General features: G+C 35.3%; 4 protein-coding genes and 2 pseudogenes across 10 annotated transcripts; 5 read left to right on the top strand and 1 right to left on the bottom strand.

Annotated features, from left to right (window-relative positions):
• Positions 1-783: 783 nt before the first annotated feature.
• On the top strand, positions 784-3554 carry LOC104790433 (transcription factor MYB118-like). Of its 2 annotated transcripts, XM_010516187.3 has the most exons (4): positions 784-1224; positions 1339-1787; positions 1898-2024; positions 2797-3554. In XM_010516187.3, the coding sequence occupies exons 1-4, from the start codon at positions 1069-1071 to the stop codon at positions 3382-3384; spliced, it is 1320 nt and encodes a 439-aa protein (XP_010514489.1). In that variant the 5' UTR covers positions 784-1068; the 3' UTR covers positions 3385-3554. The 2 variants fall into 2 exon arrangements, with proteins under 2 accessions (XP_010514489.1, XP_087309011.1); XM_087452885.1 differs by having other exon boundaries at positions 941-1787.
• A 2483-nt stretch (positions 3555-6037) lies between these two features.
• Positions 6038-8370, top strand: LOC104790432 (uncharacterized). 2 transcript variants are annotated; one of them, XM_010516184.3, is made up of 9 exons: positions 6038-6268; positions 6366-6790; positions 6905-6938; positions 7019-7219; positions 7322-7411; positions 7554-7619; positions 7719-7810; positions 7915-7962; positions 8071-8370. In XM_010516184.3, exons 2-9 carry the CDS (start codon positions 6462-6464, stop codon positions 8153-8155), a joined length of 945 nt encoding a protein of 314 aa, XP_010514486.1. In that variant the 5' UTR covers positions 6038-6268; positions 6366-6461; the 3' UTR covers positions 8156-8370. The 2 variants fall into 2 exon arrangements, with proteins under 2 accessions (XP_010514486.1, XP_010514488.1); XM_010516186.3 differs by having other exon boundaries at positions 6142-6268; positions 6346-6790.
• Positions 8371-8485: 115 nt separating this feature from the next.
• LOC104790431 (carbamoyl phosphate synthase small chain, chloroplastic-like) lies at positions 8486-11183 on the top strand. The gene is made up of 10 exons (XM_010516183.2): positions 8486-8851; positions 9003-9135; positions 9239-9327; positions 9418-9478; positions 9574-9641; positions 9746-9874; positions 9968-10077; positions 10172-10519; positions 10647-10812; positions 10944-11183. Exons 1-10 carry the CDS (start codon positions 8713-8715, stop codon positions 10991-10993), a joined length of 1293 nt encoding a protein of 430 aa, XP_010514485.1. The 5' UTR covers positions 8486-8712; the 3' UTR covers positions 10994-11183.
• A 115-nt stretch (positions 11184-11298) lies between these two features.
• On the top strand, positions 11299-12534 carry LOC147942271 (uncharacterized; annotated as a pseudogene). The gene is made up of 3 exons (XR_015560395.1): positions 11299-11479; positions 11673-12234; positions 12315-12534. The product of XR_015560395.1 is annotated as an uncharacterized LOC147942271 (transcript).
• A 2973-nt stretch (positions 12535-15507) lies between these two features.
• LOC104790426 (ATP-dependent DNA helicase homolog MER3) lies at positions 15508-23039 on the top strand. Of its 3 annotated transcripts, XR_015560392.1 has the most exons (29): positions 15508-15635; positions 15965-16055; positions 16264-16447; positions 16579-16740; positions 16921-17158; positions 17291-17327; positions 17419-17465; positions 17598-17635; positions 17755-17776; positions 17875-18087; positions 18179-18335; positions 18425-18476; positions 18605-18676; positions 18773-18822; positions 18932-19049; positions 19127-19190; positions 19262-19345; positions 19418-19543; positions 19623-19819; positions 19911-20099; positions 20208-20459; positions 20601-20650; positions 20789-20806; positions 20916-21026; positions 21121-21298; positions 21399-21436; positions 21516-21815; positions 21910-22209; positions 22716-23039. XR_015560392.1 is itself a non-coding variant. In XM_010516180.3 (28 exons), the coding sequence occupies exons 2-28, from the start codon at positions 15988-15990 to the stop codon at positions 22266-22268; spliced, it is 3399 nt and encodes a 1132-aa protein (XP_010514482.3). In that variant the 5' UTR covers positions 15508-15635; positions 15965-15987; the 3' UTR covers positions 22269-22444. The 3 variants fall into 3 exon arrangements, 1 of the variants encoding a protein (XP_010514482.3); XR_015560391.1 differs by lacking the exon at positions 22716-23039 and having other exon boundaries at positions 20916-21031; positions 21910-22444; XM_010516180.3 differs by lacking the exon at positions 22716-23039 and having other exon boundaries at positions 20916-21001; positions 21910-22444.
• Positions 22366-24315, bottom strand: LOC104790427 (putative E3 ubiquitin-protein ligase ARI4 pseudogene; annotated as a pseudogene). Its single transcript, XR_015560393.1, has one exon. The product of XR_015560393.1 is annotated as a putative E3 ubiquitin-protein ligase ARI4 pseudogene (transcript).
• Between the last annotated feature and the right edge of the window lie 2349 nt (positions 24316-26664).

The raw sequence follows: 26664 nt of genomic DNA, 5'->3' as shown, positions 1-26664 counted from the left end.
AAGTAATGTATTTAGTAGTTTATGTTTTTGGTACAAAATATCATGGAATCAAATCATATGAGTCGCTATTCAGTTACAACATCTAAATTGTTTTATCTGATATTGTTATTTGGCTTTTAAGTTGTGTTTCCATGTGGATTTTTAAAAATGTCCTTCTATTGAATAGAAATATTAATATTTTAGGATAATATGAAAGTTTTTAAGAATTCTTAAATTTCTATTAAAATCTATTATACAGTTTTCCCAACTAATTAAAATTAAAATGATTGACTCAAATGAGTAATTTTTAAGGAACATTATTTACATATAAATTCAACAGCGGTTCGATACATACTTTACGTGCTATATATATATATATATATATATATATATATATATATATATTATACCTTAAAATCTAGTGGAACAATTGAATACTATAAAATAAAATTGTTACCATAAATTTATCATCTTATTTTCTTAGTCAATGTTTTAGAGTTGAATTTTGTGGGACCAGAGAAAATGTGGACCCTTGTTAAATAAAAACTATTAGATTAACATCATAACACCAAAAAAATAATCACACAGCTAATTAAAATAATACTGCTTACATGTTCAACACTTGTCACAATTATGCCCGAGAATTTTCCGCAACAATACAAACTACCTTATAACGACTTCATGATTATTACATGACCAATTTTAGAGACCATTTTATCCTTAGACTACCAAATTGTCTTTACAAAAATAAGTTTTTTTATTCAAACAATTTATAAAAGTTATTGCCAGCTCATCACCATTCACAGTTTTGTTATTATTTATAAGGCTTAGTATTCTACTCTTACCATCACTTCACCCTCTCTTCCTTAATTTTGTTTATCAATTACTTTACTCCTCATCTTTTATTTGCAGTCAAATTAAATTGCTCTCTCTAAAGTCTTTGTGTTCTTTAAACCAAAAAAAAAAATGTCTTTGTGTTCTTCACCAACTCATTTCTTCTTTCAGACATAGGATTTTATACTTCACTCAACTTTTTTTTTTGTTTAGTTAATCCATCTTCTAATCTTTGTTTATATTTAGTTTTGAACTATGGAGTTCGAGTCAGTGATCAAATTGCATTATCCGTATCTCGCAGCCGTTATCTATGACGATAGCCTCACTACAAAAGATGATTTTTCTTGTATACACAATGTGCATCACAAACCTATCCAGATTAATCTCGATAGGTCACATCTTCCATCGATGGTAAACTCTAACCCTTATCTTTGTCACAAGAATTTCACATCAAAAACTTCAAGCTCAACTTCTGATCACTTTATTCAAAGTCTAAATATTGTTCCGTATTACTTTGATATGCAGCCTCACACACATGAACTACCGTCAAAAGAAACCAATAGGGGCATAACTCCTTCTCCATGCACTGAAACTTTCGAGACATATTTTCATGGCACATCCAACGACCAAGGTTTTTTCAGCATGGCCTACACCACCTCGCAAACTGTTGAATCCAACATTTCACATGTCACACATGAGAGTACTATGTGGGAAAATGACCAAAACCAAGGATTCATCTTTGGGACCGAGTCAACCTTCAATCTGGCTTTGGTTGAGTCTAATCAATTCAATATGCTGAAACCAAACTTGAGCGCAAACGAAGACACCATCATATCTCGGTGTCAAAATAATCAGGTAATGATCAAGACTGAGCAGGTCAAGAAGAAGAACAAGAGATTCCAGATGAGGAGAATTTGTAAACCCGCAAAAAAAGCTAGCATCATCAAAGGACAATGGACTCCTGTAGAAGACAAGTAAAAATAAAATCTAAACTTTCTTTGGAATCCTCAATAAATAAATTTCCTAATATGGTATGATTTGTTTCCTAATAACAAGATTTTCTGATGATTTTGCCTATATTTAGGTTATTGGTGAAATTAGTGGAAAATCATGGAACTAAAAAATGGTCTCAGATTGCAAAGATGCTTCAAGGACGAGTTGGAAAACAGTGCAGAGAGAGGTGGCATAACCATCTTCGTCCCGATATCAAGGTTTTTTAATTTCTTACCTTCTTCTTATTTATATATGCATATGTGTATGGTCGTCTTTGTGTGTAATATTTAGAGAAGCATACATATACATATATTATGATACATACATCAACTTGATGTGTTCATCACTCAAATTGACATCATGCATACATAAGCAAATAGAATTATGTGTTTATTTTTTAATGATTACATACAATATGATACATCACGGTGTGGTGATACACGCATATGCATATATAAACACAAATTCATCTTAATAAATTGTTAGAAATTAAATAATTGCACAGAATATGTATATTTTAGTTATTTTATGATGAAATTTACAAAGATCGTAAAGTTTTGTAAAACATATTAGTATGCTATACAAACACAATTTTTTTTTCATTTTTTTTCACAGAAAAAAAAAAGAAAAAAAAAAAAAAAAAGCAAAGTATATATCATCTTCGATATGTTCAGATTCATACATATTACATTGAGAATCTTCTAAGGGAATTAAACAAACTTTTTTAACACTTGTCAATATGTATACGGTTTTAATTCATGCATGACTACTTTAAAATTTTGTTTGTATATACATATATGTCTATGACAATCAATTTAAGGCATTTTGTCATCTTCTTGTGGACAAAACTTTTTAATTGGTGAGACAATTAAACTAATGTCATTTTCACTCAGATTCTTTCATAACAATGTAACAACCCAATAAAAAAAATATACTTTAATTTAATATCATATGTGTCATTTTATGCATATTTTCTGTTTTATATTACAGAAAGATGGTTGGACTGAAGAAGAAGATATCATTCTGATTGAAGCTCACAAGCAGATTGGGAACAAATGGGCTGAGATCGCTAGAAAACTCCCTGGACGCACAGAAAACATGATCAAGAACCATTGGAATGCGACGAAACGTCGACAACACTCGAGGAGGGCTAAAGGAAAAGATGAAATATCCCTTCAACTTGGCAGCAACACTCTTCAGAACTACATAAGGTCTGTTACCTACAAGGATGATACCCTCACCCTCATGACCCCAAACTCGAACGTTGGTCCAAAAAACATGAGAGATAAAGGCAAGGGTGTAATGGCCGCGGTCAAGGAGGATAAAGAGGATGAGTGTAAGTATATTGTTGATGGTGTGATGAACATGGATTTAGACGATAAAAGGAAGATCCCATCATTGGCGGCTGTGTCTTCGACTTGTGCGTCTACTTCTGGTTCCGCATCTGGTTCTGGAAGTGGTGTAACCATGGAGCTTAATGAGCCAATGACTGATAGCTGGATGGTGATGCATGGGTGTGATGAAGTTATGATGAACGAGATTGCTTTGCTGGAGATGATTGCTCATGGCCGTCTTTAGACCGTAATATAAAATAAGTCAAACTTGGTTATATCGTATCTATCTTTATGTTTAATTATGCTTTTATGAACTCAAATTAGTGCTTTATAATTAAATAATTGGACATGTAATATATATCGTGGTTTTATTGAAGTTCTCGTTTTTCTATTGAATTTATATATTTTTCCAAAGACCTTTCATTTTAACAAGAAATCTACATTGTCATATTTTTCATCATACTTTCGTGGATACGTTTGTGTTTTTGAATTGTATTCCATACCATTTGTTATATTTTCTTTTTTTCCATTCAAAATTTCATACATACCTAATTAAAAAGTATAAATAACTTTTTGGTATCTATATATATATATATATATTGGTATCTATATTCATTAATGTTATTTTGACCAGATTCATAGAAAATTGAAATCCCAATAGAAAAATATATAACCAAATACAGTAAAGCTTACTATAAAAAAAAACTAAATACAGTAAAGCTTTTCTTATTTTTTGCCATTTCACATGAGAGAAAAAAAAAACTTATTTTAAGACTTCACCATAAATAGTAAAAAGAATATGATGAGCTGGTAGATATTTTTCATTTCAGAAATGTTTGTCATTTTATGCTTATATTAGGTTTTTCCCCGTGGTAAACCACAAATATATTATTTTATTGATATGATATTGTAATAGTTTAGTGGTGGTTGTAGTTGATGTTTAATTGCATATATATATATATATATATATATTGTTAACGGTTGTAGATAGGTTTTGTATAAACTCTTGATTCGTAAGTTGAGAATATACATTTTATGATTTGGTTAGTTATGATTTAGGAATGAATGATACGACATATTCTTATTTTGATTCTCAATTGATATTATTAGATTAATAGTGTACATTTAAAGTTAATAAGAACTTACCAAATATGTAATCGTTTATTAAACGCAAATTAGATGTTTCTTAAAATGTATTCATCTTGAATTAGTTGCTATACTATAGGGATGTGATTACAAAATTTGTGTTATCAATTCTTTTTGTCAAACTCAGCCCTAAAAATTCGGCATGCTAATTAGATCTTTCGTAAGATACAATGAGCACTAATTGACATTAATAGGATGTAAATAAGTATGCTATGGATTAAAAACCAGCCAAAATATTCGGTAATCTTAAGGAGGATCCGAATAATTGAATCGGTTATAATTTTAGTTAAAAATCTGACCGGCAAAAAGCCAAAAAGTGATGACACCCTATTGTACTTTAAAAATGTATTTCGAGCTCTATATGTGGATACACTTGTTGGGTTATAAATATCTTAAGACAATTTTTAAAATATATATCCGTTTATAAAAATTCAAATCACATCATATGCTGGAAAAAATCTAACTTTATGTATTAAATAGTAATTAAAATAATTAAATATAAGATTAAATAAAAGTGTAAGGAGAATGATTGCATATTGATTTAAATTAAGTAGATAATTTTTAGAAAATTAATATTATCAAATAAGGAAATGATTGTGTTTGGTTGTAAGGATTGTAGAGAATTTAGTTGAGACTTGTTTGGATACAAAGATAAGAGAGGATGACAGAAAAATGTACTCCAAAAATGTTAAGATAGACTAGGTTTTACCGCGTGGTATACCACGAGTCTATTATTTTGTTGATATGATACTATAATGGTTTAGAGGTGCTTGTAGTCAATGGTGAATTGAATATATATATATATATATATATATATATATATTGTTAACGGTTGTAGGTAGAGTTTTGTAGAAACTCTTGATTCGCAAGTTGAGAATCTACATTTTACAATTTGTTAGTTATTATTTAGGAATGAATGATATGACATATTCTTATTATGATTCTAAATTAATATTATTGGATTAATAGTGTACATTTAAAGCTAATAAGATATAATCAAATATGTAATTGTTTATTAAACGCAAAATTAGATAATTCTTAAGATGAATTCATCTTGAATTAGTTGCTATATTATAGGGATGTGATTAAGAGGGTGTGATTACATAATTTGGGTTATAAAGTCTTCTTGTCAAACTCGTTCCTAAAAATTCGGCATGCAAATTAGATATTTTCTAAGATACAATGGGCATTAACTGACATTAATTGGATGTAAATAAGTACACAATGTATTAAAAACCGGCCCAAAATATTCGGCAATCTAAAAGAGGATCCGAATAATTGAATCGGTTATAATTTTAGTTAAAAACCCGACCCGAAGTCGGCAAAAAGTGATGGCACCCTATTTTACTCCGAAAATGTATTCCAAGCTCTATATGTGGATATACTTGTTTGATTACAAATATCCTAAGACAAATTTTAATATATATCTGTTTATAAAAATTCAAATAACATCATATGCGGAAAAAAAATAATTTTTTTTTAACTTTATGTATTAAATAGTAATTAAAAGAATTAAATATAAGATTAAATAAAAATGAAAAGAGAATTATATTTTAATCTAACATATTGATTTAAGTTAGATAGATAGATTTTAGAAAATTAATATTATCAAATAAGAAAATGATTGTGTTTGATTGTACGAAATTGTAAAAAATTTAGTTGGAACTTGTTTGGATAGAAAGATAATAGAGGATGACACAATATTCCAAAAATGCTAAGATACATACATAAAATAAAATACTGTACACAACGAATCGAAAACGACGCCGTTTCAAATGTCCCACCTGTCAATTGTCTCCCACTTTGTGTTCTTCGATTTCTCCATTTTAGTGGGCCTCTAACACCGCCACTGGATAATTCTGGAGATTTATACGATATCTCTCATACGCTAATCAAAGGTTCAAATTGACTTCTCCATCACACACATACACAAACTTCACGTTACTTCTCAAGAACAAGAACTAGAAGAAACCTAACATTCCGTAAGTATTAAGTATTCACGCTACTACTTAGTCTTAATATTCTAACATCTCTATATGTGTATTGTGAATCAAATAAGTTACTTTGATTCATCTGCAGAGACGGGTCTGATCTGGTTTCTCAAGTCCGGTACTGATCCAATTGAGATTCGGATCTGAAGATCCGAATTATTCAGACGGATCAACTGAAGAAAAAATGAATCTTGAGATTGTTTTGGGATTGACCAGTTTTGAGTACTGGTTTAACTGGAGAGTGTTACTTTGTGCGATATGGGTAATAACACCAATGATTGTTTCTTTATTCGTGTTATGGAAGTACGAGGATAGTTCAGTACAAACTCAACCACCACAAGATGGTCGTGATGGTGATGTTCTGTGCATTGATGATGTTTGGAGACCTTGTTTTAAGCGGATCCATCCGGGTTGGTTACTGGGTTTCCGGGTTCTCGGGTTTTGCTTTCTTCTTGTTAACAACATTGTCCGTCTTGTTAACCGTGGATGGCGTATTTACTACTATTACACTCAGTAAGTTCTGTAAAAATATCTCCTTTATTATGTGTAAAGAGAAAGAACTTTTAAGGCTTTGAGAATGTTTCTGATTGAGATTTATGAGATGTGTTTGGTGTTTTTGATTGGTAGGTGGACATTCACGTTGATAGCAATCTACTTTGGGGTATGTTTTGATCTCGATATTGTGTATATATGTATATGGTTATAGTCAAACTTGTGTGGATGAATGTGTTTGTTCTGTAGATGGGATCATTGCTTTCAGTTTATGGGTGTTTTCAATACAAGAAGCAACGTAACATGGTTGATCAAGTAGGAAATGATGCAGAGATCGGGTTTCGTTCTCCCCTTATTAACGGGGACAAATTGGTTTCGTTCGAGAAGAGTAAAACTTCTGATTCAAAAGCACTAAACTCATGTGTCCATCTCTTCCAGATTATATTTCAGGTAGACTCAAATATTTTGGATATGTATAGTTTGCAACTTTCAGATTTCAGGTATGTTTTGTGATCACCGAGGTACTTGTGCGCTTTGGTTGTTGAAAAACAGATGGGTGCTGGAGCATCTGTGCTTACAGACAGTATATATTGGACGGTGATTTTCCCGTTTCTGTCTTTACAGGACTATGAGATGAGTTTTGTAAGTTTTCGTGCCATCTCATCAAGAACTCTCTCCTTAACGTTTAATAGTTGAGCCTGTGCAATGCTGAAGGCACTTTCTATGTTGCATATGTTCTGTACTATGTCTCAAGTTTTCTAGTGCAAAAAATTGTGTGTTTCAGATGACTGTGAATTTGCACACGAGCAACCTCGTTTTGCTGCTTATTGACACATCTCTTAACCGTCTGGTAAAACACTTCATTCTTCTGCACATATGATGTAAAAACAAGTTCTGTTTTTTTTCATCAATGTATCAACCTGAGGTCTATTTTGGTGTTGCTTTGCAGAAATTTCCCTTGTTCAGGTTCGCTTACTTCATCTTGTGGACAGGATGTTTCGTTCTTTTCCAATGGATTCTCCATGTTTTTATCTCAGTAGGGTAAGAACTAAGAACTTTTCTTCATCCTCTTTCTCTGTCATCTGTTATATCTTACACTTTAGTTCTTGATTTTATCTTACACTTCTATTCCTCAATTGACTTAGGTGGCCATATCCATTTCTCGACTTGTCATTAGGCATGGCTCCAGTATGGTAAGTTTTCAAAACATTTACATACTAGATCAATCAGGATTGGTACTGAGGAAAAATGAAATTATTTTGCCGATCCTTAAACAGTTTTATTAATGCATGCACCTGCAGGTATTTGTTGGTAGCACTACTGCATATTCCTTCTTATGGCGTATATGCATTAACCGTCAAGATCAAAAATAGACTCATTACCTGAAGACTGAAGTGACTTCAAATCCAAGAGGTTTTGCCTCGTAAGAGTCAATTTCTCGCTTCATTTCGATGGTTACAAGTTACAACAGTGAAAGAAAGAAAGAAACAGAAATTTTTACCCCATATGTCTAAAAACTTCAGAACAGATCAATGTAATTGCCACAGTTTTCAGAACATTTCCAATCGTTTTGTCCATAAATAAAAATTCTTTATCGCCAATTCTGTTAGCAATCGTAATGGCTGGGATATTCTGCTTCAACCAGAGGTCATCAAATGGTTCCTTTGTTGTGCCAAACCAATTGCTTTATCAGTGTCCTTTTTGCTGTGAATCATTATAGTATATACTTTGAAATCGTTCGTTATATAAACAAAAAAGCGACGATTATGTGACAAAGTTACTAGAGAAGAAAAGTCAACAAAAGTCAAAAATAAAAGATAACAAAAATGAGGCTATCGGCCCAACCCTAAACCAAAAAACCTCGACGCCGTTTCTTTTTCTTTATTCTCTCTCTCAACCACTGTCTCCTTCTGTCCTTCACTTCACTGAGAAACAACAACAATATGGCCATGGCAACGAGGACTCTGGGCTTTGTATTGCCTACGAGCTTTTCTTCCCAGCCTTCCTTCGACCGTCGCGGCCGTGGATTTAGGGTTTCGATCATCCGATGCTCCGCTTCTCCACTCACTCTGTCAACCTCTGGTAATTTTTTTTTGCTTTTGGGAGACCCTTGTCTCTAATTGGCCTCTTTTATAGTCGACTTCTTGAATAAATGATAAAGCTTGGATTTTTTTTTTTTTCCTTTGAGGGGGAAATGATGATGTGAAGAAGTCTTGATTTTTATCAATCGTAGGTGTTGCGGAGAAACCTTGGACTTCGTACAATGCTAGGCTTGTGTTAGAAGACGGTTCAATCTGGCCGGCTAAGACCTTTGGTGCTCCAGGAACTCGTATTGCGGAATTGGTGTTTAACACTTCCTTGACTGGGTAAAGTTTTGATTTTTCATTACGTTATGGGTATCAGTATCATCCTCAACGGTTTTTATTTTTAAGAGCTTTTAACTAATCTTTTTAATTTTTTTTTGGAAAGGTATCAGGAGATTCTAACTGATCCTAGTTACGCTGGTCAATTTGTGCTAATGACAAACCCACAAATTGGTAACACTGGTGTCAATCCCGGTGAGTAGCCAGTTTTGGAAAATTCTTGTACACTGTTAAAGCTTATGTTCATTATGTTTCTTATCACATTTGTAATGGTTGTTGTTCTAGATGATGAAGAATCTGGACAATGCTTTCTTACTGGTTTGGTGATAAGAAATCTAAGCATCAGGTAAGTGTTCATTTCCATTGCACGGGAACAAGCATGTTTCTTTGGGCGTGTCTTCATTTAAAAGTCCCTAAATTTCGAAATTGTAAATTTGTCAGTACCTCAAACTGGAGATGCACGAAAACACTTGCTGACTATCTAACCGAAAGAAACATCATGGGAGTTTGTAAGTTCCTTGTGTTCACTATACTATTTAGATTGTTGTTTACATGTTATGAAATTGGATGTCTGATTTACTCTATTTGGGGATGTTTTTGTAAACACTATCAGATGATCTTGACACTCGAGCAATCACCCGTCGGTTAAGAGAAGATGGTAGTCTTATCGGGGTGTTGAGCACAGAAGAGTCCAAAACAGATGACGAGCTTCTGCAAATGTCTCGTTCATGGGATATCGTAGGTCAGAAACAGTTTCCTTTCTTTTGCAGTAGAATATAAGTATATAACCTTTGGAATATTGAACTTCTTTGGTCTGCTTGTTTGAATCTTGTAGGTATTGATCTAATAAGTGATGTTTCATGTAAATCTCCCTATGAGTGGGTTGACAAAACAAACCCTGAATGGGATTTCAACACGAATTCACGCGATGGGAAATCCTACAAAGTGAGTATTGTTACTTCTCTACTTCTTCTCTTATTAATTCTCCACACCAGCTTCTTACTCTCTTTTTTTCTATACTTTTCTCTTGAATTCGAAGGTTATCGCTTACGATTTTGGAATCAAGCAAAACATCCTAAGACGTTTATCTTCATACGGATGTCAAATCACTGTTGTTCCGTCGACATGGCCAGCTTCAGAGACGCTGAAAATGAATCCAGATGGGATTTTGTTCAGCAACGGTCCTGGAGACCCTTCTGCTGTGCCATATGCTGTTGAGACAGTTAAAGAGCTTCTCGGTAAAGTCCCTGTTTATGGAATCTGTATGGGTCATCAGTTGCTCGGCCAAGCTTTGGGTGGTAAGACCTTCAAGATGAAGTTTGGTCATCATGGAGGAAACCACCCAGTTCGTAACAACAGAACTGGCCAGGTGGAGATCAGTGCTCAGGTATATTTCCTTGCGTCTTATTCTTTTCAGCTCAAGTTTGGAACCTTTGTGCTAGGAACATGGTTACAAGTTTGACAGAATCTGAATCTGGTTGTGTGTCATTGTCTTTCTCTGTAATTTTTGTCAGAACCACAACTATGCTGTTGATCCAGCTTCACTTCCCGGAGGAGTGGAAGTGACACATGTCAATCTGAATGATGGAAGCTGTGCAGGTCTATCTTTCCCGGCAATGAATGTCATGTCTCTCCAGTACCACCCTGAAGCCTCCCCTGGACCTCACGACTCTGATAACGGTAACTGTCCTTTCTATTTCATACACTGAGTCTGAACTCGGTCAAAGACACTTACGCTTCAGTTGTACTGAAAAACCAGAAGATTAATTATGATTTTTGTATGTTTGTTTTGTTATGTCCTGTGAATGCAGCATTTAGAGAGTTCATAGAGCTGATGAAGAGATCGAAACAGAGCTCCTGATCAATGGGAGAAGGAATCTTTGTTTTGTACTATTTACTGTTTGAATCATCGCACTTAAATTTATAAAATCTACTGTTTTGTTAGTGACAATGGAGTGGTATTGTTGTTTTCGCTGTGACATGTATTAAGTAAACCATCACACACACACACACCTATTAAATAATTAAGAATTTGAAATTTTTATAAAAAAGAGAAATGTAAGGTATATATTTTGATTGGTGATCCTTTATGTAGTAAAAATAGTAAAATGATATTGTGGTTTTGTATGTTTTAAGTTCTAAATGGATACTTTTTTCATCAATGAAATACCTAAATCTGATAAACTTATTTTCTGATAAATACCTAAAAATGTTAAATCTTGCTTGATCAGTTTCTTCACCGTCCCTAAACCCTAACTTAGCGTGAAAGTCTCCAATTCTCTCCATCCAACCATGGGCGAAGATCTCTCCAAGATGGAAGAACTCTACAAGATCGAAGATTTCTCCGGTGAAGATCGCTCTCTCCATCTCTAACCAGAAAATGTTTGTTTAGATTTTTATATGATTAGATCTGTCATAGTTAACTAGCACCCAGCCCTGATCGAGTCGATCTGTGAATACTAGTATAATAATGGATCATAGTTAAACCTATCTTTTATGTGATTGGCTAACTCTGTGTATGCGTTGTCCGTTTTGTTCAGAGCCTATCACAGACGTGGAAGGGGCTCAGATGGGCATCTTCTGGGACCTCGGGGATTGCCCATTCCCTGGTAGTATGAATGATCCTGATTTGATCTATCAGAAAATCGAATCAGAACTTATTGGTAGGGGTTTTAGGGGTGAGATGTCAATCTGGGCTTATGTTGACGACGAGAAGGATGATGTTTCCTCCTCATGGGGTGGAGAGATGTTGCGTAAGAAGACGTGGAAGAGCAGAATCTTCTTCCTTCCCAGAGGGTTTAAACCCGCCCAGAGAATGTTCAGTGACATTTATTTATGGGTAATCGACTCTTCTGTGGACTTTCCTGATCGCGATTTGATCGTAGTCTCCTCTGAAGTCAGAGGTGGCAGTTTCTTCAAACACCTTTCTGTTTTAGAATCTGGTAGACGTTACCGTGTTTTTTAGTAGATCCGACTGATTGCGTCTCATCATCAGAAAATCCCCAATGGCCAGCATTCCTATTCGATAAAATGTACTCTTTTGCAAAAAAGGACAAAGTAAGCGAGGAAGGTCCTCCCCCTAAACGTAGAATATATTAGCGTGTGAGTTCTTCTCTCTAATTCTCTGCTCCTCTTAGTTTGTTGGAATTGTCCGTTCAGTAAAATGACTTCATTTTTTTCAGGTGTTTTCTCTTACTTTGATGTCTCCCCAACCGTCCGTAGTAGCTAGCATAGCGTAGTAACACTATGCTTCGGAGAGCTTGTAGTTGGGTAGCTTAGAAGCGCTTGTGCTTGGGTAGCGCTTCTAAATACAATGTAACTCGGTAAATTAGTCTATTGTCCCTAGAGAGTACATATATAGATGTTTAATTTATAAATAGAATGTAAGTAAAAATTCTCAAACTCCTGCTCCTTCACATCTGGAAAATATAGAATATAAAACAATCATAATCAAGTTTGTCAGTTTGTCCAAAAAAACCAAGTTCACTTATTAAATTATGTTTAAAACTAACTTTAACAAAAAAAAAATTCGCAAAAAAAAAAAATTTCACTTGCATGAATGGTTAGAGAGTCTTAGACTAAATGAACATCATGCTACATTTTTCTCTGTGTGTTTTTCAAATTAATATGTGCCGCTGTGATTCTTTAACCTGTTCAACATGTCGTTTTGTGTATTTCATAGATTTTTTAATGTCACTTAAATCAGATATAAAGTGGATTTTTTCAGTCCAAATCCACTAAATCAATTTTTTTTTAAAAATAAAAAAAAAAATTATTGTATAAATTCAGTAGTTTTAATTCAGATTATTATTACAAAACCATCAAATATTTTTGTTCATTTTCTTTTAATATTTTGGTAAAGAAATTCGATTTTTTTAATATTACTGTTAGTTAAAATAAAATATCTATTTTTAATGGCCGAAATCCCGAGTTGAGAGATTAAAAACAAGCCACAGATCTACACCCTTAAAAGGGATTCTTGGGATCCAACGGCTGAGAACATGCCAGGCACAGAGAATAGATCTCTCGGCCACAGCCTACAAACGCACTCTGTCTGTCTTTCTCATCCGTAGGCTGCACTCATTCAATCTAACCCTAATTTACCGAGAAAGTCTCCAATTCTCTCCGTCGAACCATGGGCGAAGATCTAACCGAGACGAGATATTATTCCCGTAAGATCTCTCTCTCTCTCTCTCTCTCTCTCTAATCCGAAACTGTTCGTTTAGATTTTCATGTGATCGATCTGTCATAATGGTTAATGGATTTCGTAACTCGTGTTTGTGCGTTGGCCTATTAATTTGTCAAGGTGATGAGACAGTGGTCTTCTGGAACTTGGATGATTATCCAATCCCTAGTGGTGCCGATTGTGGCTCGATTTATCCTAATATCGAATTAGCTCTCCATAAAATGGGCTTTCATGGTAGAGTGTCAATCATGGCCTTTGGTGACGACAAACATGACTTGGGCAGGACCAGAATGTATAAGGAAGTAGACGGTGTACTGGGACTTGCACAGGGTTCTTCATTGTTTGAAATCGAGAGATAGAATTGTTCTCTTACTAGAGCCGCCGCCTGGTGACACTGCTCAACCATTTCTTTCTGTAGACTCAGTGGTTGAATCTACACAAGTTTTAGGTGGAGTAAAGCCTATAAGCGGAATGCCGGTACGTTATCATGATGCTCTAAATGATAAGCTTATTGAGGAGTATAAGACCACCTGTTATTACTGTCGCTGTGATTGTAATTAACACTCCTGGTGATTTGAGTTAGATATTTTGTTTTCTGTCAAAAGTTATGTATGAAAACATTCATGCATTGTTACATCTTTCTTATTTCTGTTACGTTATTACGATCCTAATTTGATCTATCAGAAAATCGAATCAGAAATTATGTTGATGTTTCCTCCTCATGGGGTGAGACGTAGTAGCTAGCATAACGTAGTAACACGATGCTTTGATGAGCTTTTTACTTGGGCAGGGTAGCTAATTGATCTCTTTACCTGTATTGAGAAGGCATCAATAACAATGTGATTATCAATATTTTGGAGAAGTAATTTTTTTCTTACCTTTTGTAATTGAGGAGCGGTGAAACAACACTTGTGAGAAAGAAGCGACTCCGAGCGGTTAGAGAAAGTAGAAATTACAAACAGAGCCTTAAAACAAACATCATATTATATTGTTTTTTTTTTTTTTTTTTTTTTTTTACAATACCTTTATAATTCATTCAGTCCACAAGTTGGAATCATACAAGCAGTGCCTCTTTTGAAGAGTAACACCTACATAAAAGATAGACATTACACACCTTAAAAAGTACTACTAGTGAAAAACTCCAAACCAAGTAACTAAAAGGGTAGGAGCCGGAGGAACAATCCGTTGCTTGAGCGTAAGAGGACCTAAGTGAAGTCTGAGGATGGTTTTAATTTGAGATATCAGAACTGAGGCTGGTCTCGATATGGCTGAGTGAAGTCGAGTGTTGCGTTCTCTCCAAATAAGATAAACCGAGGCTTGATAGGCTAACCGAAGGATAAAAGCTATGTTTTTATCCCTCGAAGGACTCTTCAACCACCTAGATCTGATCTCAAAATCAGTGGGAGAAGTGACTTGAGCCTTATCAAGAAAATACTTTCATACTTCTCTAGAGTACAAACAATCGAAGAACAAATGCTGATGAGTTTCATCCTGGTTGTTGCAAAGCAGACAAACTGAGGGAACCGAGAAACCCCACCTTACTAGTTTATCCCTTGTTAGGAGTCTATGGCGTGCATTAAGCCAAGTGATGAATGAGTGCTTTGGAATCCTGCCTTTGATCCAAACTGATTCGAACCAGTCCACTTTGGTACCCGGAGGGAATAAGAAATCCCAAATTGCCGCTGTTGAGAAGACATCAGAGGCGGGAGCTTCCCCAATTTTCCAGAGAAACCTATCATCTGCATTATCGTCAAGAGGCATCAGTGACGGCGTGGAAGGGAGGCAAGTTTTGAGCAGTTGTATTATAGGGTTGCGACTACGGGTGTTTGAGATCCACCATTGACCATGAACCACCGCATTCGCAACGACCGGAACATATTATATTGTTTAGTACATCACATAGCTGATTTTGCAACACGAAAGTTTGTTTTTTACTGATTTACTGACTTACAAGAAGTATAATACTCAAACGAAGCATCGTTATAAGAAAATTAAGATTAAAGATTTATACTACTTGCAGTAATCTCATAATCAGATGACGAGAAAGGAGCGATATATATATTTGTGAAAATGACCCCCGAATATTATCAATTGCTATCAGAAGACCCCATAAGTTTTTTCAAATTTTCAAAAAGACCAAACTGCGTGACGTTTTTTCATCTGAGACGTAGCAGCGTTTTTGGCCATTAAAATAAACTAATTTAGCTTCCTCTTCACTACAACGGCCCTCTGAATTTCGAATTCACTCTCTCTCTCACTCACAGATCGTTGCTCTTCAAGTTTGGTCTCGCGCAAGCTTTTCAATGGTGATTTAACGGTGAGATTTTTTATTCTCTGTTCAATTTCGCAATTGTGTTTGCTTGATTCGTGATCGGTTTCAATCGGATAGTACTTTGCGATCTCCGACTTGTTAAGTATTCCGTAGCCTTCTTCATACCTCTTCTCTGAAATTTCGCTAGCGTAATCTGTTTACTAGTTTGATCTTGGCGATTAATTTAGAAATTTCAATCGTTGATCGGAACAGATCTAGAATCGAATTGTGGATGATGATGATGGTTTGCTGGTGTTTCTGATTGTACCGATAGATTCATGAAGTGATCTCTATCTTGAATTAGGGTTCTGATTTCACGCTATTGGAATTTACAGATCGTCTAATTAGCAATTTGGTCATGGATACTCACACGCTCAAATCTGTCTCCGATTTGCCTGGAAATTTCCGTTCAGCTTTTAGTTTCAGGTGATTTCTCTATAAACTTTGAGATTTAGTGTTTTGATGTTTTAGTTTCAGCTTTTAGTCTAGTGCTTGCTTCAAATGTTGTGTTTTGCTTACTCAAGGAATGGTTTACACATACATGTTATCTTTTGGGAATATCATGATTCTTTTATAATATACTTTGTTAATCCACACTTTGCTTTGTGTTGCTTCTGGATCGTTCTGTGTTCAGATACTTCAACTCGCTTCAGAGCGAGTGCTTTCCACTGTGCTTTCACTCCGACATCAACATGGTTATTTCAGCGCCAACGGGAAGTGGTAAAACCGTTCTCTTTGAACTGTGTATTTTGAGGCTCCTCTCTAAGTCCATCTCTGCGGAAGGGAGGTTTCTTCATGCTAAAGGAGCTCTTAAAACAGTAAGCTTTTGAGCATTTTTCCCTGAATGTTTTGATTGATATCTCCTTTGTTTTTGCAATACACATATCAGTATTGGACTTGCTGCTACCTAGAAGTCAAATAATGGTTTCTTCTACCTATTGGTGTCAAGGTTTACATATCTCCGTCCAAGGCTTTAGTACAGGAGAAGCTGCGTGATTGGAATCAAAAGTTTAACTCATGGGGAATCAGTTGTTTGGAGCTCACAGGTGATAATGAAACCTACAGCACAAGGAATATACAAGACGCAGATATTATCTTGACTACACCTGAGGTCATATATCAATTTCTCTTTTGTTGTCTGTATTTACTGTCTGGAACTTGTTAATAGTTTCTTGTTGCCCCATGCTTATAGCCGGAACACATGCACTATATGATATTTCATTCCGTATTTAGACAAAGTGCATGCTTGTATCTTTTCTACTGTTTCTGTAGCTTACATGTTTTCCTGCAGAAATTTGATGCAGTGAGCCGTTATCGCGTTACCAGTGGAGGCCTAGGTTTCTTCAGTGATATTGCGCTTGTGCTCATTGATGAAGTTCACCTACTGAATGATCCCCGCGGAGCTGTTCTTGAGGCAATAGTCAGTAGAATAAAGATTCTTTCTAGCAATCATGAACTAAGGTCAAGTCCTTTAGCCTCCGTGCGTCTTCTGGCTGTCTCAGCTACCATCCCAAACATTGAGGACCTAGGTAAGATGGAGCGCACAATTCTAATCATATTCGGCAGATTGTATGAATTATTTTTGCTTTGTTAATTTTGCTTCGTAGTAAAAAAACTTGCTTCAAAGAACTAAAGTGGTAATACTTGTTCGATTATTGCAGCTGAATGGCTCAAGGTTCCTACCGCAGGAATTAAGAGGTAACTTATGGACTGCTTTCCAGAGAACTATGTCTTTATGTGGGTTATTTTTTTCAGTGTCATCATTGTTTATTTTTCACATGTTTTATAGGTTTGGCGAAGAAATGAGACCTGTTAAGTTGACAACTAAAGTTTTTGGTACCTGTCTCATCTCAAAAGTCATTTTTTTGGTTTGGTTAAGTGTTAAGATGATGAATTTGGTTAGCTGCCTGTTGATGACTTTCCTGTTTTGATGAATTGTAAGAAAATGTTAACCGTTTTTTTTTACAGGTTATGCTGCTGCCAAGAATGACTTCCTCTTCGAAAAGGTATACAGTTTCTGCATGTTAGATTAGATAGCCTTAGCCCCTCGTCTCTTTTGTCAATTATTCCACGACAGAAACTAAATCAGTTGTTGTCTTCCTTTCTTATATTTTCTCAAATCCAGCGCCTCCAAAACTATATCTATGGTAAGCTGATATTATCATGATTAGGATTCTTCCGTTATTGCAGTCTTGCTTAGGTTGTAACTTATACCACTCTGATGAGAAATCCTATGAATTTTCAGATATTTTAATGCAATACTCAAAAGGAAAATCTGCATTGGTTTTCTGCTCAACACGAAAAGGCGCTCAAGAGGCTGCACAAAAGCTTGCTCAGACTGCAATGACCTATGGTTACTCAAATCCATTTATTAAAAGCAGAGAACAGCAAGAACGATTAAGGGAGGCTTCGCCAATGTGCAGTGACAAACAAATGCAATCTTATATCCTCCAAGGCGGTATGGTCTATTTCACTCTTCTGAGTTTGTTGATTGTTCCTTTACTTCAGTATTGTCTGCAAACTGAATAGTACCAAAATGTCCCCATTAGTTGGTTATCACAACGGTGGACTTTGCCAAAAGGACCGCAGCCTCGTAGAAGGGCTCTTCCTTAATGGAGATATCCAAGTTATCTGCACGACCAACACTCTTGCCCATGGAATCAACCTGCCTGCACATACAGTCGTCATAAAATCAACTCAACATTTGTACGTCTTTGCATAGATATGTCCATTAAGAATTTTTTTGGCATTTAAGTTAATATCCAGTAATCCACTGACATTTTTATTCCTTTTAGCAATAAGGAAAAAGGTCACTACATGGAGTATGATCGTTCCACACTACTACAGGTAAATTATTCGAGCATCTTACATGTATAGTTTTTATAAACGTTATATTGCAGTGTGATTAGCTGCACAAGCTAATGGAGTATGCTTTAAATATATTCCTAGAAGGATTAGTAATCTCTCTTTTCTAGATGTGTGGCAGGGCTGGTCGGCCTCCATTTGATGACACGGGAATGGTTATTATTATGACAAGAAGAGAGACGGTTATTAACTGAAACTTTTCCCATATGGCTGAATCTCTTACTTAGGTTTTACTTTTCTCTAATGTTTTCTGCTTGTAATTTATTTAACAATTACAGGTCCATCTATATGAGAATCTCTTGAATGGATGCGAGGTTGTTGAATCACAGTAAGCATTGCCCAATAAACTTCGTTTTTGGAACCCTTTGCTTTCTTACACATTCTTTAAATGCTATTTGTTGGCTTCAAGAAATATTCTTCTGTTTATCTTGTTCCAGATTGCTGCCATGCTTAATAGAGCACCTAACCGCAGAAATAGTTCAACTTACTATTTCTGACATTACACGGGCAATTGAGTGGATGAAATGCTCATACCTGTACGTCAGAATGAAAAAGGTACGTTCATATGCTCTCTCAATGATTTCTCGGGCTATCATATATGGTATAGCTAACTTGGAACTTCGTATGGACAGAATCCAGAGAATTATGCTATTAAGACAGGAATTCCTAAAGATCGAGTAGAGAAGCATTTGCAAGGTGCCCTACTTACTTAGTTAGTTTACTCATTTTTTCTTTTGGGAGTTCTCATTTTTCCTATTTCCTACCAGAGCTTTGCCTTCAGAAGATCAATGAGCTTTCCCACTATCAGATGATCTGGACTGACACAGACGGTTTTGTTTTGAAACCAGAAGGTACTGAGATAGGGAGATATATGATTTCATATCTTCAATTTCAAAATATAATGCACTCTCATTCTTGTGTAGAGCCCGGAAGGCTGATGACAAAGTATTATCTAAAGTTTGACACAATGAAGTACATTATTAATGCACCGACGGGCTACAGCTTGGATGAGGCCCTTCAGATAGTATGTCGTGCTGAAGAGATATCTTGTATGTCAAATCTGCTTTGGTACATAACTCTGTTTTTACTTGATGAATGTACTAATTTATGTTTATATTAAAAATGAAGGGATACAGCTCAGACGCAATGAAAAGAAGACCTTAAATGATGTAAATGCAGATAAAGAAGGGAGGCTCAGATTCCACATCAACGATGATAAAGGAAAGCGGAAAAAACGCATCCAAACCAGAGAAGAGAAACTGTTTCTGCTTGCAAATGATTGGTTGACTGGGGATCCTTCAATCCATGATTTATCCATGACTCAGGTCCACCAACATTATATTCATGGCTTCTTTCTATCACTTAATTACGGTTACTTCTTAACTCTGCATATGAACATTGGAACTTTTGTCTCAGGATGCTAACTCTATTTGCTCGAACGGATCCAGAGTAGCCAGATGCATGAAAGAGTACTTTATATACAAAAAGAATTATAAAGGAACTCTTAGCTCAACTCTTCTAGCAAAATCACTCTATCAAAAGCTCTGGGACGACAGCCCATATTTGCTGAAACAATTACCAGGCATTGGAATGGTTACAGCAAAGGTTTCATCTCTGTTTTCTCTTTATACTCGTTCACTGCACCTTATTTTACCAGATGCTTCAGTGAATTTTTTGTCTTGGACCTTTTGTCTGAATGCCTTCTTTTGCTAGGCACTTCATTCGATGGGAGTCAGGTCATTTGAAGATCTTGCTGAAGCTGATCCACGAAGGATAGAGATTGTTACCGGTCGAAAATATCCTTTCGGAAATACCATCAAAGAGTCTCTATCATCCCTACCTCCAAAAGTTGAAATCAAGGTCGAGGAAGTTGACGGCCAGAAGCAAGGAATATCTAAACTAGCAGTCACATTGACACGGCTATCACAACCTCTCCAATCCACAAAACGCCATTATGCTGACATGGTTAGTTGCCTTAACTTTCTGCATTTAAACTCTAACTCTACTGAAGATACTGTACCTGCATCTCCACGTCTCTGCATAGTTCTGCTCATGAACAAAAGATAACTACTAGATAAGCTACTAATCTGTATCCTTTTCCGGCAGATTGTTGGCTCAGAGGAAGAGAATCTTATCCACTTTCATGAGAAAATAAGGTGATGAGCACTTGACCAACGATAAACCATAGAGTTTTGAAAAATCCAAACACTATATCAACATTCTTGTGTTCAAGTAATCCTCTTTAAAGACATTCAAGTAAATGTAACTAATCAGTAATATTTTATTGGCAGCAGAATGGAAGACTTCTCCAGGTATGCTTATCTGTCAGCCACTCTTATCATCATTATCCCGATGCAAATCTTCGTCTAACTACATCTAAGATTTGCAATACTTCATTCATTATTTGTTGCCTTCTTCTAGTCCATATAGCGTAACCATTCTCCTGGAAAGGCCTCATCAACAAGCAAAGGCGACTGTGAAGGCTGATCTCATCTTCGAAGAATACAGTTAGTCTTCTAAATAACACCTCTGGTTTGGTAACAAAACTTGATGACCATGTAGTAAGTGAGACACTGAAATAAGTAACAAACGAAGTGTGTTTACATTTGGGCTTTTGTTATTGTAGTTGGTACTGACCTCCATGAAACACTTCTACTGAAGAAGGCAAACAACAACAAAAAAAATTACAGAAGCGAAAACAGGCTGCCTCACTATTATACTCCTATGGTGGATGCCTGCATAGTAGATGATGAAACCCCTGCTACATCTGGACCTTCAACCCGGAAGGATAGAAAAGATGATATGTGAGTACATTTTATAATCTTTCTTGCTCAGAAAAATGTCTATTTATCAGTTTCTTCATGATTACAACTTCCTCCTCAACTGCTCGATTTCCTTCTTCAGGCCTAGTTTCAAGCTCATAGATGAGGATTCAGAAGAAGGTTAGATGCTCACTACAAATTTAAATCCTTTTTCTTTTGTGTGCTTTGTATTCTATTCACCATTTTTCTTTCTTTACAGAGAAAGAGTCTTATGTGACGATGGAAGAAGATGACTGTGTCATTATTAATGAACATACAGTCTTTGACCACATACGCGAAAAAGCCAAGTGTTTTCCTTCATTGAACACTTTGAATCCAACCTCTCCAGCATCAAGAAAATCACCTCTGAAAAGGAAAAGCTTAGTGGAGAATTCTCCTGAACTCGATCCTCTATTTCAGTATGATTCTGTGCTTCGCTTACCTACAAATACTAAGGATATCAAACAAAGTGCACCGCAGATTACTAGCCCGGGTTATGCAAGCCTTGCAGACAAAACTGGTGCATAAATCTTCTTCACTCAGTATGAAGTTCTATTTTGCGTTTATAAATATTTGCTTAAAGTCTGACTATGACCTCCCATGGATCTGACAAGGTGAAAAAGAAAGACCATTCTCGGATGAAACAATATTCAACTACATAAGGAAAAGGTCAAAGAACTCTCCGGTCGTCACCACATCAAGAACCGAGGATCCTATAGCCATATGTTCTCAAGAAGGAAGCAACACAGAGATAAGTCCGTATAGAGCATATGGATTATTGGTTAGTCCTTCAACGAAAAGGCCAAGGATCACATCTGATGCACCTACAGAAATTCTTTCTTTTGATATCTCGATGGTCAAGGGAAGCAGCACAAGCTTAGAGCAGAATAAGGGATTATGCTTAACACTTGCAGGTAAGTCCAAAGAATCTGATTCTTTTCTTGGATTCAAAAGCGTCTTCTCTTTTCTGTGACTTTCTCACATACAAAACTCAATGTTGGTGAGTCTCTAGGCTCCTAGAGAGCACATAGTAATTACTAATGATAGTGGTAAAGATAAATAGATAATTAGGACAAAAATTAGTTTCTTTAAAACAAGAACTGCATGCTGTTTTGTTTAAAAAAGGAATGGTTGTGAAACTACCAAAAATACAATAGCATTAGACAGAGAGAACCATAAAGGGGAAAAAAAAACCTTTTTAGTTTTCTATTGCATCATCTGTTTATAAAACAAAAACTAGTAAAACAAGAGAAATAATTGAAACTTGTTTGAGGAAGATCCGCTTGAACCACAAGCCTAAGAATCACAAAACTTAGCAGCTTGTTCTATTCCCCTTGATTTATAAGGTGCAATGTTGTGGCTTCCAAATTGGAATTGACCAAATAAATCATTTTCAATGCACTCGTACATTTTCTTGCAGAGTGTATCAACCGAAGCACTCATATCGATGAGTTGACTCTTCATATTTATTACTTCTTTTTGATCATACTCATGAAAAGGCGCTTCTAAAATTTTGGAAAGTTTCTCAACATTACCTTCAAGTTGCTGCTGCTGATCTTCAAACAGATTCTTCTTTATCTCTCTCTCTTCATCGCTCATCTCATCTTTGAACAACTCTTCCCCAAACATGTAGAACGCGAAAGGATATGAATACGAAAGAATCCTTCTTGATCTGAATAACCGGTTCACTCCATCTGTAACCCAACTGTATTCTTTAAACACGTCTTGATCCTTGGTTTCAGAATTGAACACTGCCTTCTCAAGGATACTCTTCCTAAGTTTATCCTCTAGCTTCGATGAATCGGTATGTGCTTTGTAGTGGTAATGGTAATGTGTGTACCTGTCCAAATCCCTTTTGGCTCTATCCATTTGCCCTGCTTTGTCATCTTTGTACCGACCACAGCTATGACCAGCGATACTCCGATAACTATGAGTCTTTCCAGTAGCTTCACCACACAGCCAGCAAAAACACTGCCCGCAAATACAAGTCATGTGATTGCACCCATCCCTCTTTTCAACAGGTTTGCTACATTTGGGACACAGCTTAGTGTTAACTGTTATCCAATTAACAGTCTCAGACTCGTCTGCACACTTTTTAGTCCATAGCTTCCACATCAAACAAGAGCAAGGAGAGTGAGACTCACTCAGACAACTGAAACAGAACTGATGTCCACATGAACACTCAACCTCATCGTCGTCGTCATCTACCGTTTTTTGTATCGCGTTCCCGCAATGCGGTGTGCTTGGACACCACTTCACCATCTTGTTATCTTCGACATACGACTCAAGGAGGATACGATCAAACTTCTCAGCTAACTCCGGACTAACTAGTCTCCTAACAACATCCTCGTCGCAAATCACGTTGCATTTATGAGCCATACATCTAATCCTTTTGCTCTCACCTTCATTAATCCTCACAGTAAAATGTCCCTTCCAACAATCATTGCAAAACCTATGACCACACTCCATTCTTGTCATGGCATGTTTTGATAAATCCTCTTCCATGCAGATATCACACTCCCTCGTCTTCTTCGCCTTCTTCTTCTTCCTCTTACTCGTCTTCTCCTTCTTCTTCCTCTTGGAATTAACTACGCAAGGGTCAAAAACTGTCAGACCAGCACAAGTAAACAAAAAATCTTTGCCTTGATCATCATACACAGAGAACAAATTATCAATCTTCCATTGGTAATGAATAAGAAGTATCCTCGCTTGGTTCTCCTTAACTGATAAAAATTCCATAACCCTAACCAAAACATCCTTCTGTGCTGCTTTAAGTGTTTCCTTCGTGATCACCTGGCTCGTAGGTTTTCTAGAGTGTTGCAAACCCGACTCTTCCTCGTCGCAACCCTCCTCCTGATCATGATCATCGGGTTCGGAGGAGTAGCAATAATCTTCCTCCTCGAAACTTAAATATTCGTCATCCATGGATCAAAATAATTAAGAGACGATCAGATCAAAAATATCGACCAAGAGAGCGAGAGTTATGAAGACGATGAAGTTAGACGACAAGTTTCATACACTTGGCAAGGTCTTTTGTAGAGAATTGTTACTTTGTTGGACTCAGTAACGCAAACCTTTATATATAGGGCAGTATGGTTCCTTTTTATAGATGGAATTAACTATTTCCATATTTAAAATTAAAGTAAACTTCTCTTCTTTTTCCTAATTGAATTCGAGATGTCCTTATTTAATTTCCTATTATTATTTATAATTTGAGCATCTTTATATATTTTCTAATTTTCTTCTACTACAAAATGTAAACATGTTTTTTTTTTCTTAAAAGTAGAACTCACTAAGAGACTGGTCGGTGAACTTGTTAAGTTTAATTATGTATTGGTGTTATTATCCAGACTGTTTTTCTTTGTTGGGATTTTTTTTAAAAATTTTATACTTCCACCTCACCATTTGTACTTTTGTAGATTATAATTGGTATTGTGTATGCGTATAATCTGGGATCCGGGCCGTTTTACTTCATAAAAATGCATCCGGATTCGCATTATCAAATCTTGAATCCGTCTAAATTAGATCCAAATTAGCAAAATATTTATTATGTTTGTAAAATTTTATATATATATTTTTTATATGGAAAACATTCTAAATAGTCTTTCTATAAATATATTTTTGACAACATTTAATAAAAGTTATCATACTATTTTTTTAAATTATTATTTTTATTTTTTAATGAATCTATATCCGAATATAGATATTAACTATGTTGAATGGACTCTTTTTTTGAGGTCCATTTTCTGTAGGGGTGGACATTTAAACCGAACCGAACCAACCAAACTCAAACCGACCCAAACAAAACACAATCCTACACTTTAATTATTCGGTTATATTTCTTCTCGACCCAAATGGTTTGGTTCGGTTTTAAACCGAACTAAACCGATAACCCAATGTGTTTTTTAAATTAATTAATAATATTATTGAATTTATAAGTATGTGATCTTCTTAGCTATTACCACTTGCATTTGGTTTCTATTTTACTTTATTTTAACTTTTCTAATAAAACCTAAATATAAATATAGATTTAATTATATTTAATATTAGGTACTTAATTTTAATTTTCTAGCTTTTTTAATTTTCTAGCTTTTTTAATTTATTTGATTAATTAAATATTATAAAACCATAATCAATTTTTTTTGTTACATTAACTGATTTTTAAACCGAATTAAAACCTAACCAAACTAAAACCAAACCAAACCAAACTGAACCAAACATAAACCGACCCGAACACAAACCAAACCAAACTAACTTCGGTTGAGTTTGGTTAGAGTTTTACCAAAACCGAACAAATCAAACCGAACCGAACCCGAATTTAAACCGAAGTGCCCACTCCTAACTTTTTGTTTCTAAAATGTTTTGGAAATGGAAACTCGTGGAAACACATAAATATGATTCATAAAAATCTCTTAGAAATACAATGGTTTCCATTTTGGAAACACGATGGTTTCATTTTGGAAATGCGATGGAAACTCGTTTTCTTTTAGTTTGAAAATTTATTAAATAATTTGGAAATATAAGAATTTATGATACATATAAATATATCATATTATTAGTATTTAATTTAATTATTTAATAACCAAGTCGCCTTGGTCCAGTGGTAAATGGAGAAAATTTCCGCCACCTGGGTTCGAGTAGCATTGGCCACGGGGGTTCGACTTTTAACATGGTTTCCTTCGGCCCCAGGAGATTAGTCTTTGGGCCTAGGAAGCCTTTACGATCACTCCTGAATTATCAAAAAAAAAAAATTAATTATTTAATATTTATGTTTTGAATTTGTGTATTTCAAATATTTCATTTAATATGATTTTATGTTTAGTATTTGATTATATATATATAAGTATATACATAGTTTCTATTTTCTAATTTTTTAAAAACATTATTTATTGTTTCGGAAATGTTTCACTTTTGTGTATCAATTTATGTTTCCATGCAACCTAAGATATTAACGGAAAATCGAATATCTAGAAAGACATATATCCGAATAGTTAAAATTTAGATCTGGATCCGATGCACCACTATTATCTGTTTATAATATTTTTTTTTAAGTGAAAATTATATTGTTGGAGTTTACGTTGGGACCTCGAATCATTGTATATAAGAGGATTTGCGTTGGGACCTCGAACCATTGTACAGTATAAGGATATCTAGAAGATACGTAAATCTTCCATATTCATATGGAAGATTTGTAAATAATCTATATGATCACATTAGTTAGGATAGTAGGTTAAATGACATTTGTATATATATGCTTGATTGCTTGTACATTGTTATGCCATGCTTATAGAGTAAATACTAATTCTTCCAATCACAACTCTCATCCTTTTCTACACATTGTAGTAGGCTTGTAGCTCCTGCTCCATAAT

This window comes from Camelina sativa, chromosome 6 (assembly GCF_030686135.1).
Source record: "Camelina sativa cultivar CO46 ecotype springtype chromosome 6, ASM3068613v1".
Taxonomy (NCBI): Eukaryota; Viridiplantae; Streptophyta; class Magnoliopsida; order Brassicales; family Brassicaceae; genus Camelina; species Camelina sativa.
Note: the sequence above shows the minus strand (reverse complement) of the source record. Positions and strands in the feature narration are given on the sequence as shown.

Coding starts and splice junctions, on each gene's coding strand:
- LOC104790433 (XM_087452885.1), top strand. CDS start 1,069: ATGGAGTTCGAGTCAGTGATCAAATTGCATTATCCGTATCTCGCAGCC. Junction 1,788..1,897: donor TGGACTCCTGTAGAAGACAA/GTAAAAATAAAA, acceptor GCCTATATTTAG/GTTATTGGTGAAATTAGTGG. Junction 2,025..2,796: donor ATCTTCGTCCCGATATCAAG/GTTTTTTAATTT, acceptor TTTATATTACAG/AAAGATGGTTGGACTGAAGA.
- LOC104790432 (XM_010516184.3), top strand. CDS start 6,462: ATGAATCTTGAGATTGTTTTGGGATTGACCAGTTTTGAGTACTGGTTT. Junction 6,791..6,904: donor ATTTACTACTATTACACTCA/GTAAGTTCTGTA, acceptor TTTGATTGGTAG/GTGGACATTCACGTTGATAG. Junction 7,220..7,321: donor TCTTCCAGATTATATTTCAG/GTAGACTCAAAT, acceptor GTTGAAAAACAG/ATGGGTGCTGGAGCATCTGT.
- LOC104790426 (XM_010516180.3), top strand. CDS start 15,988: ATGGATACTCACACGCTCAAATCTGTCTCCGATTTGCCTGGAAATTTC. Junction 16,448..16,578: donor CTAAAGGAGCTCTTAAAACA/GTAAGCTTTTGA, acceptor ATTGGTGTCAAG/GTTTACATATCTCCGTCCAA. Junction 17,466..17,597: donor GTTGACAACTAAAGTTTTTG/GTACCTGTCTCA, acceptor TTTTTTTTACAG/GTTATGCTGCTGCCAAGAAT.
- LOC104790431 (XM_010516183.2), top strand. CDS start 8,713: ATGGCCATGGCAACGAGGACTCTGGGCTTTGTATTGCCTACGAGCTTT. Junction 9,136..9,238: donor TTTAACACTTCCTTGACTGG/GTAAAGTTTTGA, acceptor TTTTTTGGAAAG/GTATCAGGAGATTCTAACTG. Junction 9,479..9,573: donor ATAAGAAATCTAAGCATCAG/GTAAGTGTTCAT, acceptor TAAATTTGTCAG/TACCTCAAACTGGAGATGCA.